At 35.6% G+C, this 22623-nt stretch overlaps 1 protein-coding gene across 3 annotated transcripts in view; it reads right to left on the bottom strand.

Moving 5' to 3' along the window:
- ctnnd2a (catenin (cadherin-associated protein), delta 2a) overlaps window positions 1–22623 on the bottom strand; it is a 374070-nt gene that overhangs the window by 183256 nt on the left and 168191 nt on the right. For all 3 annotated transcript variants that reach the window (XM_067377392.1, XM_067377391.1, XM_067377393.1), the window contains one exon: window positions 14053–14244. In XM_067377392.1, the coding sequence (XP_067233493.1) occupies window positions 14053–14244 (192 nt within the window). The remainder of the gene's footprint in view (window positions 1–14052; window positions 14245–22623) is intronic.

A 22623-nucleotide genomic window follows, 5' to 3' on the forward strand; every position in this document is an offset into this window, starting at 1 on the left:
CTTGCAATTCTGACTTCATAACTCACAATTCTGACTATAACTCGCAAATATTACTTCATATCTCACAATTCTGACTTTATACAGGGTAACTCGCAATTCTGACTTCATAACTCACAATTCTGACTTTAAACTCGCAATTCTGACTTCATAACTCGCAATTCTGACTTCATATCTCACAATTCTGACTTCATAACAATTCTGGCTTTATAACTCGCAATTCTGACTTCATAGCTCACAACTGTGAGTTTATATCTCACAAGTATTACTTCATATCTCACAATTCTGACTTTATAACTTGCAATTCTGACTTTATAACTCGCAATTCTGACTTCATATCTCACAATTCTGACTTCATAACAATTCTGGCTTTATAACTCGCAATTCTGACTTCATAGCTCACAACTGTGAGTTTATATCTCAAAATTCTGACTTTATAACTCGCAATTCTGACTTCATAACTCACAATTCTGACTATAACTCGCAAATATAACTTCATATCTCACAATTCTGACTTTATAACTCGCAAATCTGACTTCATAGCTCACAATTCTGACTTTATAACTCGCAAATCTGACTTCATAGCTCACAACTGTGAGTTTATATCTCAAAATTCTGACTTTATAACTCGCAAATCTGACTTCATAACTCACAATTCTGACTATAACTCGCAAATATTACTTCATATCTCACAATTCTGACTTTATAACTCGCAATTCTGACTTCATAGCTCACAACTGTGAGTTTATATCTCAAAATTCTGACTTTATAACTCGCAACTGTGAGTTTATATCTCACAAGTATTACTTCATATCTCACAATTCTGACTTTATAACTTGCAATTCTGACTTTATAACTCGCAATTCTGACTTCATATCTCACAATTCTGACTTCATAACAATTCTGGCTTTATAACTCGCAATTCTAACTTCATATCTAGCAAATACTTCATATCTCACAATTCTGACTTCATAACAATTCTGGCTTTATAACTCGCAATTCTAACTTCATATCTAGCAAATACTTCGTATCTTACAATTCTGACTTTATAACTCGCAATTCTGACTTCATAACTCGCAATTCTGACTTCATATCTCACAATTCTGACTTCATAGCTCTCAATTCTGAGTTTATATCTCACAATTCTGACTTTATAACTCGCAATTGTGTTTATATCTCACAAATATTAATTCATATCTCACAATTCAGACTTTATAACTTGCAATTCTGACTTCATAACTCACAATTCTGACTATAACTCGCAAATATTACTTCATATCTCACCATTCTGACTTTATAACTCGCAATTCTGACTTCATAACTCACAATTCTGACTACATATCTCACAATTCTGACTTTAAACTCGCAATTCTGACTTCATAACTCACAATTCTGACTTCATAGCTCTCAATTCTCAGTTTATATCTCACAATTCTGACTTTATAACTCGCAATTCTGACTTCATAACTCGCAATTCTGACTTCATAGCTCTCAATTCTGAGTTTATATCTCACAATTCTGACTTTATACAGGGTAACTCGCAATTCTGACTTCATAACTCACAATTCTGACTTTAAACTCGCAATTCTGACTTCATAACTCGCAATTCTGACTTCATAGCTCTCAATTCTGAGTTTATATCTCACAATTCTGACTTTATAACTCGCAATTCTGACTTCATAACTCGCAATTGTGTTTATATCTCACAAATATTACTTCATATCTCACAATTCAGACTTTATAACTTGCAATTCTGACTTCATAACTCACAATTCTGACTATAACTCGCAAATATTACTTCATATCTCACAATTCTGACTTTATAACTTGCAATTCTGACTTCATAACTCACAGTTCTGACTATAACTCGCAAATATTACTTCATATCTCACAATTCTGACTATAACTCGCAATTCTGACTTCATAACTCACAATTCTGACTTTAAACTCGCAATTCTGACTTCATAGCTCACAACTGTGAGTTTATATCTCAAAATTCTGACTTTATAACTCGCAATTCTAACTTCATATCTAACAAATACTTCATATCTCACAATTCTGACTTTATAACTCGCAATTCTGAGTTTATATCTCACAATTCTGACTTCATAACTCGCAATTGTGAGTTTATATCATAATTCTGATGAAAAAATAGTCAGAATTGCGAGATAAAATAAATTCTGCTTTGCCATCACAGGAATAAACTACATTTAAAATATATTAAAACAGAAAACTGTTTTTAAAATTATAATAATATTTCAATAATATATTACTAATTTGTCTAAACTGGCACTTTCACCTTGATTACAATGATTTCCTGGTTGTAATTTACCCTGAGGAGCTTTTTATTGTGATAAAGCAAAACTGCCCATGTACCTCAGTGGATGTATATCAAGAGCTGGATGTAACTGTTTGCATTTCGAGGTTTGACTACAATGGAGAATGGGAAACCGCAGCTGTGGAACAGCGATAGATCGAAGTGCGTGTCTGAGTACACAAGAGAAGATTAACACTGCTGCCTTCTGCCACTGATAACAGCCATGAACCCTCAGCTTTAGTGTCGGATCACCACTCATTATAACACATGCCAACACAATGAAAAGTCTTGCTCAAGAATTGGAGATGCTTTTTCTGTATTAAATAAAATGCATGTAGTGAAAGTGGAACAAAAGTGGCAAAAAGTGATGGGATTTAGCAGTTATTAATTAAGCAGGAGGTGTGCAACACAATGTATACATCATTTTTTAAATGCAAATGCAATGAAAATGGTACGAGATGCTCAAAAAACAGCAAGAAGCAACAAACAGTCAAAGACATTTTTAGTACCGGTACATCTGACAAGCCTACAAGAAACACAATCATGCAATCACCGATTGTCATGACAACAGCATTTCATATTTCATACTGTATGTATAAAGATGACTATGCATTGCGGCTACATAAGCCAGTTGTTTTACCAGATATTTAAATAAGAAATAAATGAGAACAGCTGAATTAAAAATAAGAGAATTAAAAATAAAAAGCTACAAGTGAAAGACCTTGGCATTACTATAAATGTGTTTCTAGGTGCATTCTTCCTGCACTGAGGCTGAATATGAAACATTCTCCTTCTGCGCTTTCTTTCAATCTTCTATCAGGCGTCTCATGAATCAAACGAACAGACACACACACACACACACACACACACACACACACACACACACAAACCCCACCCAATGTTTCTAATCTCCTCTTGCGGAGAGGCTTTGAATATTCTATAGGTTTGATAATGGGCTGCTCTTTTAAATTACCTGACCTTTCAGATACGAATCAGAGGATCCAGCATCTCCTTAGCGTTGGCATCAGATTCAGTGCTCTGTTACAGTGTAATGTGATCATAAACAAACTGCCCTTTCTTCTTTTTTTTTCTCGACTGCTTCTCCTAGCATTTTTTTTTCTTCTCTGCGTGATATTACACCCTGCCAAAGGTCACTCCCACTCAACAGAAACATATTAGAGGAATGATTTGCTGCTCTGCCATTTTCGATGCAGGAAAAAAAGGTATGCAAGACAATAAAGCGCTACCTACTTTACTGGGGGTATCTGAATGACTCTATCTTGAATGGATCCATCTGTTTGCTCAGAAAAGAAAGCTTTAAATGCTATTAGGAAAATATCACTCGATGAAAGCAATTCAACCAAGAATACCATTAAGATTGTGTTAAGATATAATTCAAATTCCAATACAGACATACATGTTATAGGATGAAATTATTTTGTGTGCATGTTGTCAGTCTGAGAGGTTAATGTGCATCTTCTACGCGTGATCTGGTCCTACAGTATATGCTGATTGGTCAATACATTGTTCCACTTAGTATATAAAGGCCTGTTGAGAGATGTCTAGATGCTTCCGTTCCATGTTTACATGAATGATTCCCACATTTCACTCAAAGCTCATGTGTGCGTTAAGGCCTTTAACATATGGCACAACAACAGCACAGGATGTTACGGTTGTAAATATAATCCGACTAACACCTTGCATCCTTGGAGCGAGGCTACAGGACAGAGACAAGGTGATTCTTCACGTGAATCAAAACGCAGCCTCTGTGTCTCACCGCCAGCACCTCAGCGTAAGTTATGAGCGCCATCCATCTTTCGTAGAGTGTTTATATGTCTGCGTGTGTGTGTGAGTGTGCGTGTAATTGCTCATTAGCCATGCTTGAGAGGAGCAGAGGCCAGATTCACAGGATGGTATTAAACTGAGCTCACAACTGGTTCAAACTGTTATTGTTCCAGTGATTTACAGACTCAACACAAAGTCTGCATACAGTATGAGCTTTAGAGATCTAAAAATCTATTAGCTGAGGACTGTGGTTTATTTCCTTTTACTATTGCCTGCAGTTTACACCTTTTATTGCTTTACTTAATTATATTTAATTGAATATAAAAATAAATAACACCAACAATAGCATACATACATATACATATACATACATATATATATATATATATATATATATATATATATATATATATATATATATATATATATATATATATATATATATATATATATATATATACATAACAGCACTCCTACCTTTTTACCGTTTGTATCACTCCCCTTGAAGCGACTGTCATGGCAACCAAGCAAATCCACTGTATTTTTACAAATACTACACTTCTTGTAGTGTTTTTTTTTTTTTTTTTTTAAGTATTAACTTCGAACTGTAGTTACTCATATTTAATCATAGCGCCTATTTTACAATTTGTTTAGATGTTTTCAGAGATGCGAGCTCCAGGCCGTCAGCAGCCGTTCAGTGCTCGTGTACCCGCCAAGAACAGCTTCATCTCAGCCAGTGCTTCGGGGATTTGCCGCTATCTCTTATAATGGTTAAACATGAGATATAATTCATTTTGGGTACATAAAACAGGCAATCTTTGGTCTTTATTACTTGAGAAAGGGTCTAAATTATATCTAAAAATATCACTAAAAAGTCTTTGTTGGGCTAATATGTTCTTTGCAGTCTTAATTTAGACAAATTTATTCAGTACTTCATTTACATAAACTCTCACTATTGTTCACTTGAGGAATACCTTCTAGCTCTTACAAGTACATATAGCGTTCTTCAAAGGTATTAGTCTCTAAATCATATATTACAGCTCAACCAAACTTCAAATTGAAAAAGGCATGCTAAGGTAAAATGTTAATCGCCTAGCTGCTACCACCAATACTCTGAATATGTATGGGTTATTTGTTTGAGCATTTTAAGATAACATAAAAAAACCCCACCGCAAATCAAAACATAAAAAAAATCTGCACACCCAGAAATATACCGAGCGGAAACTTAATCAGCACACCAGAATAAAGTAGACTCTGTATGATATTCTGTCCAGCAAAAACTCATGAGCAGCTCCCCCTTGTGTGTCTTGTAATAAAAATAAATCTCAGAAGAACAGTGAAAGTAGATATATTTTAGGTGCTTCATCTTATATAACATCTGGAACAGGCTGCTATATTCAGGTAAAAATTAAACTGAGCTCCTCATTGGGGAATTTACTGCTGATCTCCACAAATTACGTATGTGTGTTACAGTGAGCAATTAATACATCCTGAAAGCTCAGCAAAAACACATTACATTGTATATAAAGCACAGGTATTACAAATGTAAGGTTGGGCTGTAGATCAGCAGGTGAGATGCACAGAATTCTGGGAAGAAGCCATGATTTGGTCAGATAAAGATGATTTTGGGGGTGCTTGACAAATGGATTGATTTTATAGCAATCTATAGAGTAGTATGTGCTTCAATACCCAAAGAGCGCATTCGGCTCTTTGCTTCAAACTGCACTTCACAATGGCTGAGAGATGGCTGAAATACTCTACCTTATTTTTCCACTTCAGTCTCAAGTGTTGCTCTTATATTGAGGTTTTTTGTAACCACTGAGCTAAAATCAAGGTTCCTTCCTCTTTTCTGAAGCCACCCAGCAGTTCTCATCAGGGGTATCATTGTCCATTCTTCTGCATGTGACAAAGATTCAGGAAATGGACTTATGCAAAAATAGTCGCACTCTGTGATATTAGTCATCTTTTATGATGAAATTCAGCAAAAAATGCACACCTTTTTAAAACACCATCTCCTTTTCTGTGAAAAGGCCTGGCCAGTTATACAGGGATGTGAGCAGGAAAGCTCCATCAGCATTTGATAGAGCACTTCCCTCAAGCTCGGGTTAATTCCTCACTCGGTTCCAAAATTAGTCTTTTCAGCACATTCTTAGCCGCTTCCAGTCCCTCTCATACAAAGCCTAATTAACTTCATGAAGTTTGAATTTCAGAGCTAAAAAATGAACAAGAGATCCTGCAATGGTGCAGCAGCAGAATGAAAGGCCATGAGGAGCTTAATCACTTTCACATTATCTGGAGCTTTGTGCAAGATCAGATTTGATTCCCGGATAGGCAAACTTGTGATGAATAAGGCACTTGAAAGGAATCAGCATTACAGGGAATCCATAATGGCCCAAGCTAATAAAATGTGATACTGTCATAATGTTGAACTATTTTGGGGAATCTCCCAAAAGCTGCCCGGATCATATCTCATCTCAAAGTCAAAAATATAAAATTATGTTTTGCAAAATGACAATAGATATGTTTCCATTCACATTTGCAAATAACGCAGTGTTTTCATCCAGTGAGTCAAAGAGAACAAAATCGTCAGCTGAATTACTTGCATCTCAGAGCAAGCAGATCTCGCTTTCAGAGGCTGCTGTTTGGGAAGGAAGTTGTGAAGTTCTGGAAGGTAATTATATTGAACCACTTTGAGGACAGACTTTGCTTAGGCATTTCAGATGCTGTGCAAAAACATTGGTCCGCTGGTTAGTCCAGTTATGGTGTAGCATCACACGTCACATGATTTTTTTGATGCGCATTAAGAAGTTTATTCAGTAAATGTGTTTCCATTATAGTTTATGCACATTTTTTTAATGGATACATTTTTTTTTTTATCTGACTCAAACAAGTGCATGTTTTTTATGCTCATTTTTAGAATTTATACGGACATTTCCGTTCCCATCCTGCAGTTATTTTATGCGATATCTCAAAATGCCCATAGATTTCCAAGATTTTAAATACATTTGAATATTTAAATTAAACACATTTCCCCCAAAATGTCTTATTTTTCACTCTAAAAAATGCTGGGTTAAAAACAACCCAAGTTGGGTTGAAAATGGACAAACCCAGCAATTGGGTTGTTTTAACCCAGTGGTTGGGTTAAATGTTTGCCCAACCTGCTTGGTAGTTTTATTTAACCAAACTTCTGATTAAAAATGACTATATGTCTGGCTTAAAATGAATCCAAAATGTGAGAAATTAAAAATCAGACACATAATTACTAGAGGCAACAATAATATTCAAAAGGTGTACATTTATTAATAAGCAATTTAATAAATGTTTATTGTTTATTATTCATTATCTTATTAATAAATGCTAATTTATTAAACATATTAATAAATGTTAATTTCCAGCATATTTTGGGTTCATTTTAAGTAGCAATACAGTAATTTTTATACAACAGTTGAGTTAAATAAAACTACCCAGCACGTTGGGCAAACATTTAACCCAACCGCTAGGTTAAAACAACCCAATTGCTGGGTTTGTCCATTTTCAACCCAACTTGGGTTGTTTTTAACCCAGCATTTTTTAGAGTGTTGTAATGTACAGTATCTGGTCATTTTATTTTAAACTTTGTGTAGTTCTCATTATTCTCAATGATGCCTTTAAAATAATAATTAAAATCAGAGAATGCTGCACAACAATTACTTGATGTATAATTAATTAATTAATTAAAATAAATACAATTTAATGTCCCCATTAGCAAAATATAAATTAAAAAATCCTATATATAAATGTATAATATAGTGTGTGTGTGTGTGTGTGTGTAATATATATATATATATATATAAAAAAGCTGAATTTTCAGCAGTCATTATTCTAGTGTGTGAACATTTCAACTGCTTTCTCTCTATGAAATTTGAAAACACAAATGGGTTTTTATGGAAGTTTGTTGAAATGAGCCAGTTCCTTCCTTGCATGCCCAGACATCATGCAAGGCACTGCACCAAGAGACAAAATAGCTGCAGTGCCTTTTTTCCCCAAAATTTGTGAGACTACAAAACATTTCATAGGAGAAAACTGCCCAGCAGTCGACCTTTCTGTCTTTCTAAGCTGCTGGTGATGATATTGGCCCTGAAGTGCCCTGATTTCTTGAGTCATTTCCACCTGGGGATCTCAGGCAGGACAGTCTTTCAACCATTGTCATCTGTCCCAAAAAAAATATGGCCATAAATCTCTCTCTTTATCTCTCCTGCAGAGCGATGTAATAAGAAGAACACATCTGCTACATGTTAGCAGCGTATCTGTGACGGCTTCTAATGTCGTCATTAGCCCTGTACTTCATCTGTGGGTCTAATGAGCCACTTAGCGAGGGGAGGAAGAGAACAGAGACAGCAAGAAAAGTGAGGTCAATGCACTCACAGAGTGAGCAATGATGTGACATCAAACACAAGACTTGCATAGATCCTCATTAGTGACTTTTCATAAACTACTTGTCACTTTCAGGTGCTTCAGGGAGTCAAACTTGATCACATAAAAACCAAAGACTTGAGCTACTTTGTTCTCGAGACTCTGTTAGGCATTGTGAGACTTTGTCAGACGTCTCAATGTCAGCCTGAATGCTATCATAGAGCTTTAGACACCTCAAGCCACAGCTGAGATCTGCTGGCTGGAAAAAGCCTGTTTATTATCAGGGTGCGAATGCAGTGCACCAATTTTGACTGACTTGATTTGATCAGTTGCCAAATGTGCAATAGTAGAAAAGGAGAGACAGAAAGCAGCAAACAGGTTCTTATATTCATAAATATATTTTTACAGTGCCTGCAGGGCTCTCTCATACCTTTTACCTTTTCATACTTTTTTTTGTAGATAAATTCAACCTTAGATGTGCTCTCAATTTTTGGATTTTATAAACTTTGCCAGATTTTTGAGGTTTAAGTCTCCCACTGGCATAAAAAACAACTACTGCCAGAAATGAAGTCATAGTTATATTTGCATACTGAATTGTGATTGGTTCATGGGATTTGAATTGCAATCTCTCCATCCATCTCTCCCAATATCTATTTGAGTTTATAACATTTCAAACTATTATTTTCCCAAAACTAATAATTTTGATAAGTCAAAGGAAGTCATCTCCTAGAGATTGAGCCTCAAAGTAGGGGTAAGTATGGTATAAGCAATAAGTCAATTATATAAACATAAATATTAAATTCAAATAAATATTAATATTATATAAAATATTTAAAAAGAAAATACACTATTTTATCTAATGAAAAATAAATACATAATATTGAGAAAAGTCTTAGGAAGTAGCTCATTCACTCATTCATCTTCGGGAGTCTGCATTTTATGGAATATCTAGAATGTCAAAACATTCAGCCTTAAAGGAATAGTTCACCCGAAAATGAAAATTATCCCATAATTTACTCAGCCCTCAAGCTATCCTATATGACTTTCTTCTTTCAGCTGAACAGAAATCAGAGTTATAATAAAAAATATCCTGGCTCTTCCCAGCTTTTTAATGGGATTGAATAGCGCCAATGGGATGTAATAGGACTTTTGAAGCACCAAAAACGAATCCAGTGGGATAATAAATGCCTTCTGAAGCAAAGCAATGGGTTTTTGTGAGAAAAATATCAATATTTAAAACTTTATAAACTATAATCACTCGCTTCCGGCAACGACCGTACACGCTTTCATGAGAGAACCGAATGGTGACCTCGTATGAAGTAGCTCTTATATTGAAATCATCCGACATTTTTCTTTAAAACTTCTCATTTTAGCCTTCTAATTCATGGATACCTCTGCTCTTTTGCGTACGTCACTTCTCAACTAAGCTTACGCTACGTCTACGCCATAGGTCCTATGTCGAGTCAGAGGTCACTATTCCGCCAGAACTTGACTCTCTCATGAAAGCGTGGGCTCTATTTATTGCCATTACAAAGCTGGGAAGATCCAGGAAATTATTTAATATTACTCAGATTGTGTAAATTATAAGATCATTTTCATTTTTGGGTGAACTATTCCTTTAAGGCATTGACACACCAAGCCAGCATCAAAGAACTAGCATCGACGAAAGCCTTCAGTGTTGTCACCTTGTGTAGGCTGTGTCTGGGCCAAAAAGCTACACTTGTACACATTGCAAAGACTACAGCTGACTGCCATGTGCGTTCTGTGCCTGCATGTAATGAAATAACTGTCTATTTCAGCAGGTATCAACAGTCTATTTTCGTCATTCAAAAAGAGAAACCGAAACTAGGGCTGCAGATATACAATCATAAACAAAACAGTGGTTGCGTACCATTTTGAATATCACTCATATTGATCACATGATCTTCATTCCAAATATTCACATATTTGGTAAGATGACGTAAAATTAGAACAGCCTTCTGCCTGTGCGGTTTTGACTTCTTTGCTTGCTTTCATCACTTTTATTCTCGTGCACTGACTTGTTTGCTAAACGGAACAGCCAATCAGAGTGATCTCTCTCACCGATGGCCCCGACGCCAATTCAACATGCTGTATTGGTCTAATTGGATGAGCCCTACTACAGGCGACGTGTGGAACACACCACAAAAACTAAGCCAACAGACGCTCACCAATGCCTGGATGTTGGCCGACAGCTGACCATTAATTAAAGTAGAAAATAACTAAGTGGTAAATTAAAAAAAAAGGCTTTGCAAAATGCAACAGAGAGTCAATGTGCAGTTCAGAGGTGGCTAAGCTACATTTGACGTAAAAATAAACAACATTCACAGAGATCAAAAATGTTCTAAAAGCTGTTTTAAACAGTCAAGACTTTTAGGGACCTCATATATAGCTCTGGAAAAAATTAAGAGACCACTCCAAGTTCAGAAATCAATGTTAAGTGGTCTCTTAATTTTTTCCAGAGCTGTATATGCATTTGACCTCATATCCACATATATTTAAAATGGTGTCCACATGTGAAAATTGTTACATACTGTAGTGAGTCGTTTTTCAGTGTGAGTACAATCGAGGTCTCTCTTGAAGATACAGAGCTTTAATCAGTAACATACACTGTAATGAATATAACACAGCAGTAATGAGCACAACTGCCAGAATTCAACACTGGAAACTGAATAATAAATAATTTTAATAGAAGTGCTCAGGCAGGATTATATAATTTCATAAATTCAGTTCCTTAAATAGCTTTAGTTTGCTTCATGTAGCAGACAGGCACTTTAGCTTTAGTCAACCTTTAGCTTCAGACAGAAAACCACTGCAATGACATAGATTTAATTGCTTCACTTACCTGTTTAATTGTATTTTAGCGCCATTCAAGGCAAATGAGAGACAAAACTGCCCTTGTTCTGTTGTGTTTATCTAAGCAAGCCAATGCTCTCTATTTTCCTCTTAAAGAACAGTAACATCTTGAAGATGAGAAAATAAAAGAGCTGTGATATGTGAGAGCTCAGAGCGAAGAATGCCAAAGGAGACAGAGCATAATTTTCAACAGTCTGCTGAGGCTGCCATACCATTAGGCAGAGACAACAATTTTGAAAAGAAATAAAGTCCCAGAGGTACATTATAAGCTCCACTTCTCAAAGGTCACAGCAAGCGTAGGAAATTACCACCGCAGACCCCAATTAAAACAGACCATATAGATTTTATCTGCACAACTAAGCCAGGTGAGAGTCGACACTGTTAGATTTTTGCTTCAGGGGCGCCATGAGACCCTGTCTTGATGCCTGCATTACACACTCACATTTAAGGCCTTTTTCAGACCAGTAGATCATTTGCTTTGTTCAAAAACAGGGAGTTAATTTGTTACAATTTTGCATTTTCTTCTTGGTTTGGTTTCACAAGTCACCATTTCAAAGCATGCCAAAATGGGTTTATGCAAGTCACATGTGAGTAAAGCTGTCCTCTTATTGGTCAAAGATTCCTCTGCTTTCACGAGCTAATTGTGGTTTTATCTGTAGCTGTTATGACACACGCAAACACTTATACGAATGTAGCGTTTCCGCTCTAACTGATTATATATATTTAATTATATTTAAAATTATATACAGGGCTTGACAAAATGTGCAGGTGGATTTCAGCAGTAGCGTGTAACGCAGTCACTCCTACTAGCTACTTTGGCAGGTTGAATTTTATATATAATATTTACATTTATTTTACAGTCTTTTAAAAAGGCATCTGAAATAATAAACTAAGTGAAATGTAGCATTGCCAAAAATATAGATTTTTCGATACATATCGATACTGAAATATCTGAAATATCTGTATCGCGTCCCATGCTCATTTTCCCAGAACAGATACACGATACCAGCTGCGCTTTCCCGCTCTCTCATCTCTCTGAGTTGACACAAACTCGCCTCCCCTCACTCTTTCATTTCATTTGCTCCGGATGAATATTGCTGGTGTTACAGGGCTTGAATTTTGGCATGGGATTGCGCACATTACGCATAATTTTACTCGCTCCCGCAGATTTTGTGGGAAAGTGCGCACACATAAAGCCCCCTCTCAATACTAAACTGAATTCTTTTTTTGCTACTTATTTCACTTAAACAGTCCAATATACAATAAATAATGTCAAAATGCCAGTCTTGGCATTATGTTTTAAGTGAACGTAAACAGTAAACAAAATGCATGTGTAACAGTATAATGTATCTGTGCGTCAAGGCTTAAAGTGCCAGCAGCCTAATATACCTGTTGCCAAATTATGAGATAATATTATATATATGTATATCATTTATAATGCCGTAAGAGAGGGTATCAAGGCTCCGTCGGGACAGCATTCTTGCAATACACAGAGAAAAGCAATTACACAATGAAGAGATGCTCTTTGGGTTTTCATTTGTGATAACCAATGCGTTCATTCACAGAATCAGACACTGCTGCTTTTTCTATAACACATTTCCCGTTATGAATTATGATACCGCTTGGTTTATTGATCTGTTGGGTCAGATTGCTTTCTCACCTCAAAACGAAGCACCCCAGAGTTCATTTTCAATCAGTCCGAGACCACCTCGTTCAGGCTATCTTGGAGGGATTTTTTGGTGTGGATCTGAGCACAATTGTCATATTCAGACATGCCTAAACAAACTGAACTAAGGAAAAAATACACCAGGTTCCGAAACAAACGCTCCAAACGAGCCAGGTGTGAAAATGTCCGAAAATTGTTATGTTGAATTCTTGATTCGGATTGGACCGCTGCCATTCTAAGGTTTTGATCTTCAGTTCCACATCACTTTACACTCTTTGAAACCAAACACATTCAATAAAAAAGACAAACAATTTCAATTTTTTCAAACACAGAGAAACTTGTAGTGTCAATGCTACAATTGCTATCCAATCAATAAAATAATTTTGCAACTGAAAAGCTGCATTAATTAAAAAATAGTGATGTCAGGCACCACCCCACCACAAGACATGCAATTAAACTAGTTACAATGCTTTGAGATGAAAACATGTGACATGAAAACATGTGACTGATATATCAATATGATTGAATTGGCGCAGCTTTTCTAATCTAGCTGGATTCACACTTTCTCAATGAGTAAGAGATTAAAAACAGCATTAACAAGACTGGCAAGACTCAGCAGATTATTATGCTACACCTGACCTACAATCAAAATAAGACAAACAATGTGCTAATTGAAAAAGACTGTTGAGGTGTTTAAATGTGATATGGTAAGACAAGTGAAATCCTTTAAGTTATAACACGCTCACAAACACACACACACACACACACACACACACACACACACACACACACACACACACACACACACACACACACACACAAATACAGATTGTGTGATGTGCTCTAACTGAGATTAATTCTAATGAGGTCAACACTCGGCTGTGAGCAAGAACCGTGTCCGATTTGGATAAATGCTCTCTAAGGATTTGGCTCTCTTGCAGAAATCCTGGAGGTTGGTAACTTGGGGATTAACACACTTCAGCACACATGCACAGAAAGAGAGAGCGTGTGTAAACTTTACCCGTGTTATTCCGGTAGGTTCCAGTATGGCCTGGAGGGAGCACTTCTCCCTGGCTCTGACTCAAGCTTCTCATTGGGACTTTCTGGTAGACTCTGTCTTCATATATGGGATCGATGTGATGCTCAGGGGACTGCAGGGGCCTCAGTTCGGGGCCCAGGTGAGTGTGCTGACTGCTGTACGATCCTCGAGATCCTGCGAGAGGCAAAAAAGCATTGTTCCTTTTAGTGTTAATGATTTCAACTCGGAAGAAAAGTCTTTTGTTGTTATGAATGAGAACAACAATACGGGTACATCATTGCGCTGATCCCAAATGTACATAATCTGTTGGCTATCACACTAGACCTGCCAATCACAACATGTTCAAGGCATCAGGAAGCATATTAGTCAATATTTTCTTCCTGATCAAGTGTGTACAGTATCTCAACAGAGCCACAATAAGACTGTGAAGATGATGTTTATGAACCTTATGAGCCATAGGATGTAGGTAAGCGCCATCAGCATTCAACAGTGATCCAACACAAAACCTATTAGATTTAAATAACTTATCTAAACAGCAAACAATCCCAGCGGTAAAGCTTTAGCTTCCTGATTGATGCTGTCATCCAGGGGTAGGCTATCACTTAATTGCTGTGGTTTAAATGCTTTAAAAAGCTTTGGCTTTCTGCAAAAAATTAAGCTCTGGTGTATGTCTTCCTTTGCCAATTAACTTTGCAAAAGTTTAAAATTTAATCTTGAAAATGGCATGGATAATTAGCAATGATGTCCTCCTTATTAATGTTGCTTGCGGTTTCCATAGCGAATAACATTATCTATTTTATCAGTGTTTTTTTCCACAGCGGGTGGAACACGTCATAAACTTACTGATAACAAGCCCCACCCATTAAAAGGGACGATATGATTGGTCAATTTTCCTGTCATTTGAAATTAGTCTCTCATTGACTTGCTATGGCTTGGCCTTCTGTAATTTCACAGCTGGACCACCAATCACATAGCTGAAAGCATTAGGCTTATTAACAAAAGTTTTTACTTTTTAAAGTATTATTTAAAAGTTTAAAAGTATTATTTTTTTACAACAGTTTAGGCTCTCTCTAAGGGACTAGAGGGCCTCGACGGATCCCCTCTGCACTGTACACTATATATCCTGGTGCATATATATAGTGAGAATAAAAAAAGGAATGATCCAATATTGATATTTCATTGTATCAGCACAGCCCTATAGCAATCATTCCCTCCTCGATCAAAAGTGCTGGGATCTTATGAACCTTAGACACAGGATGAAGTCGAATGCTAACTCGACATTGACTCACATTCTCGCATTGATCCACACACTTTATATCCTGGCCTTGCACCGGTCTATAGGGACGCCACACCCACATAGACACACAATCTTTAGAGTTGTTATACCTCAGGATTGGAGATTTCTTGGCAGCTTGTCTCATTTGTTTTCACTGAATGACAGAGATGTACTACTCTAAACAGCAATGCAAACAATCAGTGGAAGGGAGATTTATCCTCAAGGCCGAACACATGTGCATGTTAATCTTCAAACTACGGCAATGTTTGATCTGCTTCTGGTGCTCTGTTGCTTCACAGGACATAATTGTGTAATGTTCAGAAAATAAGAAGGTGTAGATAGAGGGCATTTCATGTAATCACCTTATCAGTGTCCAGCAGGCGAACGCCCCTCATCCCTAACCTGATTTCTTTAGTGTTAGGAGGAGATCCATCGGGATGCTCGCACAATCGCTAAAACCCTATTTAAAGCTCTCTCACTTTATCATCTGAGATGCTCTATTTTCGTTTGACAAGACGGAAAAGATGAATGACATGAGATTCAGAGAATAAGACATGAACTTTTGTACACCAATAGTTGATGTGAAAGCCAGGGGTTTTTAACTGTAACCCCCAGGGGGGCGCAAGAGGGGGGCTGAGGAGAATTTCAGAGGGAGAAAAAATAAATATTATGGAAGTCAATGGGTGTTGTCAAATGTCTTGTTACCAACATTCTTCAAAATATCTTCTTTTCAACAGAAAAAAGAAACTTCTACATGTTTGGAACAACATGAGGGCGAGTAAATGATGACAGAAATGTATTTTTTGGGTGAACTATGCCTTTAAGCTAGTTAAAAATCCTGTTGGGGACCACAGTATCCAAAATGCTGAGACTGTCCTCCAAAAAAAAAAAAGACCCTATAGGTCGTTTTTCAAGCACCTTATTACGACCGTTTTGAAGTCATGCGCCCGCTAGTGGCTGTAAAAATATAAAAAATAGTCGTCATTACCAATCAAAATGCGTGTTCATTTAAATGCAATGTGTGCACCATTTCTCCTATTTCCATTTAGAAAACTAATTTTTTATTAACGACTACACCCACCCCTATCCCTAAACCTAACCTTAGTGATTTATAGTGCATACCCAATTTATGAGGACCTGCGTTCCTTAGGATCGAACCCACGATCGCATGATCACATGATTGCATATTGTTATTGCAATGCTCTGCCAATTGAGCTACACGAAACCTGAAATATGACAAACATAAAAGGGAACAATGCATTCAAATGAGTGTCCTGTTGTCGAAAGGGGTGCAATTTTAGTAAACGCTCCTATGGGTCGTATTTCAGGGAAGTGACAAACAACTTATATGGTCGTATTGGTTGGAGAACATGATAAAAATGCTACATACGCTGGTCTCTCAACAGGGTAGATGCTGAGAGACATGGGCAGCGTGAGAGACGGACAGATGGCTAACTAGGCAGATATAAGGACTGATAGACAAGCAGGAGGACAAGAAGAGACATGTAAGAACAGAGAGAAACTGAGAGATAGACTGTCACAGATGTTGCCAAGAGGTCCAAGTGATTACAAGCAAAGCAGCACGTCTCAGTGCAGGAGAATCACAGCTTTTCAAAGGCAATTCCTTTGCTAAACTCTTTGTCCAGGTGGAGGATTTGGACTGACAGGTCAGCGGCTCCTGCACAGACACCTATACAAACTAGCAAAACCGTTCCTGTTGGCGAGGAGATGCGTAACATCCGTTCGTTTCGCCCTCATGCTCCTTACCCACCTAATGATGAAACTTTACATCTAAAAGAGAAATCCACATGCCTTTGATACAGCCGGTTGAATAAATAGGTTTGTACATCTGGTACACATTTGGAACAACTTAGACAAGCGCTCTGAAGCACCTCTTCACTGTCTAATCACAGGCAAAGTGCTAATAGTGCTTCAGGCGTCTGAACATAGGCTGTTCATTGTTGTGTTCTGTTTGTTGTCATTAAAGCGTGAGGATGATAGAATGAGTGTAAGATCTAATGTAGTACCTAGTGGAGCTCTCAATGGACCTCAATGGACCTGTCAATTAATCTCAATTATAAAAACAGAATAGATTTGGCTCTAATCTGAGCCATATTCGGAAACTGTTTTAAAAATTCAATTCACATATAGATGACCACCCATCAGTTTAGTTATGCATTAATGTGTCAAATTGCTTGGAGTCAAATTGAATGGCCTTTTGAGCTATAATATTTGGATTTTTGTAATAAAATTATTAAGATGATCATTCTTCTTTTTCTTCTTCATAATAATAATAATAATAATAATGTTTTAATTTAATAATAAATAAATGTTATTTTATTTTATAATAAATTATTTAACAACTTATTTAATTTATGAACTTATTAAATATAATTTATTCATTATTAAAATAATATGTTATACTTAAATGTATGTATTCTTAATTTATTATTATTATTATTATTATTACTACATTTAAAAAATACAAGTATTACATAAAAAATACTTTTTTATACTATTATACATTATTTTAACAATAAATGAATGGAATTCCATAATATTTTAACAAAATCACAAATAATAATAATATTTACATATAAATATGTATTAATGTATTAATATTTAATAATAAATTATTTAAAACAATAATAGTTGTTAAATAATTTCTTATTAAACACAATTTATTATTAAAATATATTATATTTTTTATTATACTAATATATTTTGAAATGTATTATTATTATTATTATTATATTGTTAATTTGTTGTTAAATATATGTAAATAATTATTGTTGTTATAAATAATTATTCATTATTAAAATAATATATTATACTTAAATGTATATTATTTTTTATTTACTACTACTACTACTACTACTACATTTAAAAAATATATATTATATTAATAAACATTTTTAATAATAAATTAGTAGTTTTTCATAATATTTTTTAACAACACAACCAATGATAATAACAAAAATAATAATCAATATTAAAGGGATAATTGACCAAAAAAGTCATGACAGTGAATTATTTATTTATCTAACAATTAAAGGCTTTAGGCTATTAAAAAAAAAAAACTACTGTACCTGTTTCAAAAGGATATATATCAGCACAGGAAAGAAAACTGACTTCATCAAATTATCTTATGGGGCCTGAAGTGGCTTACTGCTCATATGGTCTTACAAAATTATGGTCTTACTTTAGCAACGCCTCCTCTACATTAAAAGACAGATAAACTAGGAGGAGTAAATTAACAGAAACAATACAAAGTATATCATAAGAGTATATCTACGAAGACAAACCTTTTCTAGTTCTACAATTACATTTGCTCTAAATACGCCTGTATTTTCATAGTACTTTAATGCTGATACTCATGTGAAGCTCTTTCATTTTAACCACTCAAGTCAGACCAGAAAATAACGTTTTTCTCCAAGAAACACCATGTTTCTGTGCTGTTTACCACGATTCTCCATCATCGCACTACACTTCATCTTGTTTCTATGCTGGTTTTGCTTTTGCAGAGGAAACAAGCACTAAAGTCCATCTTTCTCAGCCTTAGAGAGAGTCCAACTCTGCTATTCTCTCTCACACAGCCTCCAGCTGTAATGACACACATCATCAGCCCCTCGCCCAAAATCCCTCTGAATACGACATCATGAAAGACAGGCTCACCAAACGCATCAAATACCCTCAAGAAATCAGGGAAGCCTTGCAAACAAAGTCTCGTCTATACTACGTAATTGCCTTCAAATCTAATCAGCTTTCGGTCAGCGCACCGGTGGGTAGACTGGGCTCATTTTTCTCGGTCCATGGCCATGCTGGAGCACTCTTACTGTACGAATACTGGTGGAGGTGTACAGCCATGGGATGCCGGACTTTAATCAAAGAGACAAGCGGGAGAGCTGGTGATGGCTCAGCACGGGCTGAGGGACAGTTTGGCACTGGCCCGCTGTTTCCAATTGTGCGGCTGTTTCCCTCAGCGGGTTTGATGAAGAGCTGACAATGTAGCAGGTAATATAGGGCTGTAATCAACAATACCTTACACAGGTCCACAATCGGCCTGTTAAGCGAGTGATTTAGATAACAGCCTCCCACTCTGAATGCAGCTGTGTTTTCTGGCTTATAGCATAAAACGTCTCTAAATTTCAGAATAAAATAACTTGCCCGCCACGAGCTGGGCTGCACGGTTAGATTCACTTCGCCTCTTCTTTCTTGCCCGATCCCAACGTGACATTAACACACACACTGGAATAATGATGCCCGCCGTAAATAAAAAATAGGAAACAGATATTGCTCTTGCACGCAGTATTTATGATTTGTGTATTTTAAGAAAATGACATATGTAAATGACCTTAGAATTGTGTAATGGGATGATAGTAGTTAATAAAAGCATATTGTTGTTTACAGGCTTAATCGTGATAAATGGAAATTGAAAAGCAATTAATGAAGCTATCAAACCAAACACATTGAGAAGTTTAAAAGCATTTCGCTTTATAAGCATGAGGTTTTGTTTGTTTGTTTGTTTGTTTGTAATTTTTAATCAAAGCCTGTCGTCTTTGACTTAAGATTGATTGAGACTATTTTCTACATAGGCAAGAATTACCGAAAAAGTAACATGTTAAATGCAAAAATAGCAACACTAATTACAACAACAGCCACGTATGGTGTATGACTGAATAAATGAATTGTTACTGAACCTCTTTGATGTCTAACTGCGGAGCGAGAATGAGTCTTCATATCAAAGTGCTATGTTCCTTCAAAGGAAGAGCTGAAGTCTCTAGACTTAAGGGGCTGAATGTAGGGATCAGTAAAGAAAGCATGGATGGGAAACAAATGCGGTTCCCTAGGTGCTTTCTTATGAGTATCAAATTTCTCTGTCAACCATAGAGTTGTATTTATTTACCCAAGTTCAATGGGTATTTACTTAATTCTGATAACAGAGAATTCATTGATGTTCAGACTTTGATGTTTGTTAGTAAGTTCTCAATGTTAGAGCTATGACACTATACAGTATATATATAACAATCAAATGTTGCACTTCTCTGACCAAACAGCAGAGGCACTTCCTTGCTAAATGAATCTATTATTAAGCAAATCAGTTAAATTAATGATTCATCGATTAACAAACATTAGTTGTGTTCGCCTTGAAGAGGCGCTGCGCATACCGATCAGTGTGTGACATCAAAGCACCGCAAGAGCGATTCGAAAGCATACAGAGCCATTTTATCTCCAATCGTTCTCGTGGTACTTTGATATCATTCACCGATCGGTCTGCGCAGGGCCGTTTCAAGTCAAACACACATATTCACTTGAATCTTTCCTGAATTTATCATTTTTGTTGAACAAATCGATTGAATGAATGATTCACTGACTCACTTGTATGCAATTATTTGTACCACCTAGTGATGTTATTTTAATATTACTTATATACACTGTAAAAAATAACTATAAAATATGGAACAAATTTACACAGTACATATGTAAATAGTAATATACCATAAAACAATGCATTCTGGGTAATATGTGTCATTTTAAGAAAAGAGGCCTATAGGCTACTTTCTCAAAAACGACAAATAATATTACCCAGAATGCATTGTAATATACAGAAGTAATATACTGTAAAAACAATGCATTCTGGGTCATATTTTGTAGTTTTCGAGAAAGTAGCCTATTTTTTTTATTTTATTTTATTTTATTTTATTTATTTTTTTTTAAAAGAGGACAATGCACATTAATTAACACAAGAAACAAGTCTCTTATGTAAATGTGCCAGATTTAGCCATTCTGGCTAATTTTCATCTGCAGTCCCTGGCAGGTTGATGGTAAACACACACACAAAAGCAAAAAAATACATACAAGACCAAAAAACAAACAAAGAACCACTATTTATGAATACATATTTGATTATCCAATAACCACCCTTTTATCCTTTTAGAGAAAGAAGAAAGATATGTAATATTTCTTAGTTCTATGGGTATAGTATTCCAAGTATGTACTGCTCTATAAGAAAATACTGACTGCCCAAAAGCACTTCTTCTATGAGGTATTATACAGTCCCCTCTAGTAGTGGCTCTAGTAGATAAGTTAAAATTTTGTTTAATAAATTCATTAAGTGGAGGTGGGGCCATACCATGCAAAATTTTATACACAAGTAGGATATCTGCAAATTTAATCATATTTTCCCAACTTAAAAACCCATATTTAGTTAAAATTTTACAATGGTGATATGAATTAGACCTTTTGTCCAATATTTTCAAAGCCTGCTTATAGAGTCTTTCTAATGATTGCAGAGTAGTCCCACTTGTTTGTGTCCAACTGGTCAAACAGTAATTCATGTGTGATAAAATCATAACAATAATATATAACTTTGAAGCCTCAGTGGTTAAATTATTCCTAATATGTCTAAAATTTACCAAATTGAATTTAATTCTATTTCCAACTTTTTTAACTTGTTTTTTAAATGTGAGTTGTGAATCAAGTACTATACCTAAATATTTATACTCATGAACCACTGATAACCTTCTACCTGCTACTGTAACATCAGGGTCCGGATCTCTATTTGCAGACTTCGAAAAAAACATACATACAGTTTTACTAACATTTAGATGTAAACAAGAGTTATTTAACCATTTAGTAATTTTATCCATTTCTGCTGATAATTCTTCTGCAGCTTGCTTCTTACTTTTAGCATGCAAATATATGATTGTATCATCAGCATACATCTGGCAGTTTACAGTAGGTGAACAAACATCAGGCAAGTCATTAATGTACAAACTGAATAGCAAAGGACCTAATATGGAACCTTGAGGTACACCAACTGAATTAGTAAGCAATTGTGAAATTGTATTATCTACTCGAACACACTGTTGTCTATCGGTTAAATATGATCTTATCCATTTAATTACTTTTATTGAAAAATTATAATTTAATAATTTATTAATTAAAATCTCATGATTTACTGTGTCAAATGCTTTACTTAAATCCAGAAAAACAGCTCCCACCACACCACCTTTATCCAATTTTAATTTAATATTTTCTAAAAGAAGACAATTCGCAGTTTCTGTTGAATGATACTTTCGGAAACCAAACTGCATCAGATGCAATGAGAATGGAGTATTATTCAAATGTGATACTATCTGCTCGGAGATCCATTTTTCTGCAATTTTTGAAACTACTGGGAGAATACTAATGGGTCTATAATTACTAACTAACATATTATCACCAGATTTAAACACTGGTGTAATTACTGCAGTTTTCCAAGTATTCGGAAACAC

Source organism: Chanodichthys erythropterus, chromosome 23, assembly GCF_024489055.1.
Source record: "Chanodichthys erythropterus isolate Z2021 chromosome 23, ASM2448905v1, whole genome shotgun sequence".
Classification (NCBI taxonomy): Eukaryota; Metazoa; Chordata; class Actinopteri; order Cypriniformes; family Xenocyprididae; genus Chanodichthys; species Chanodichthys erythropterus.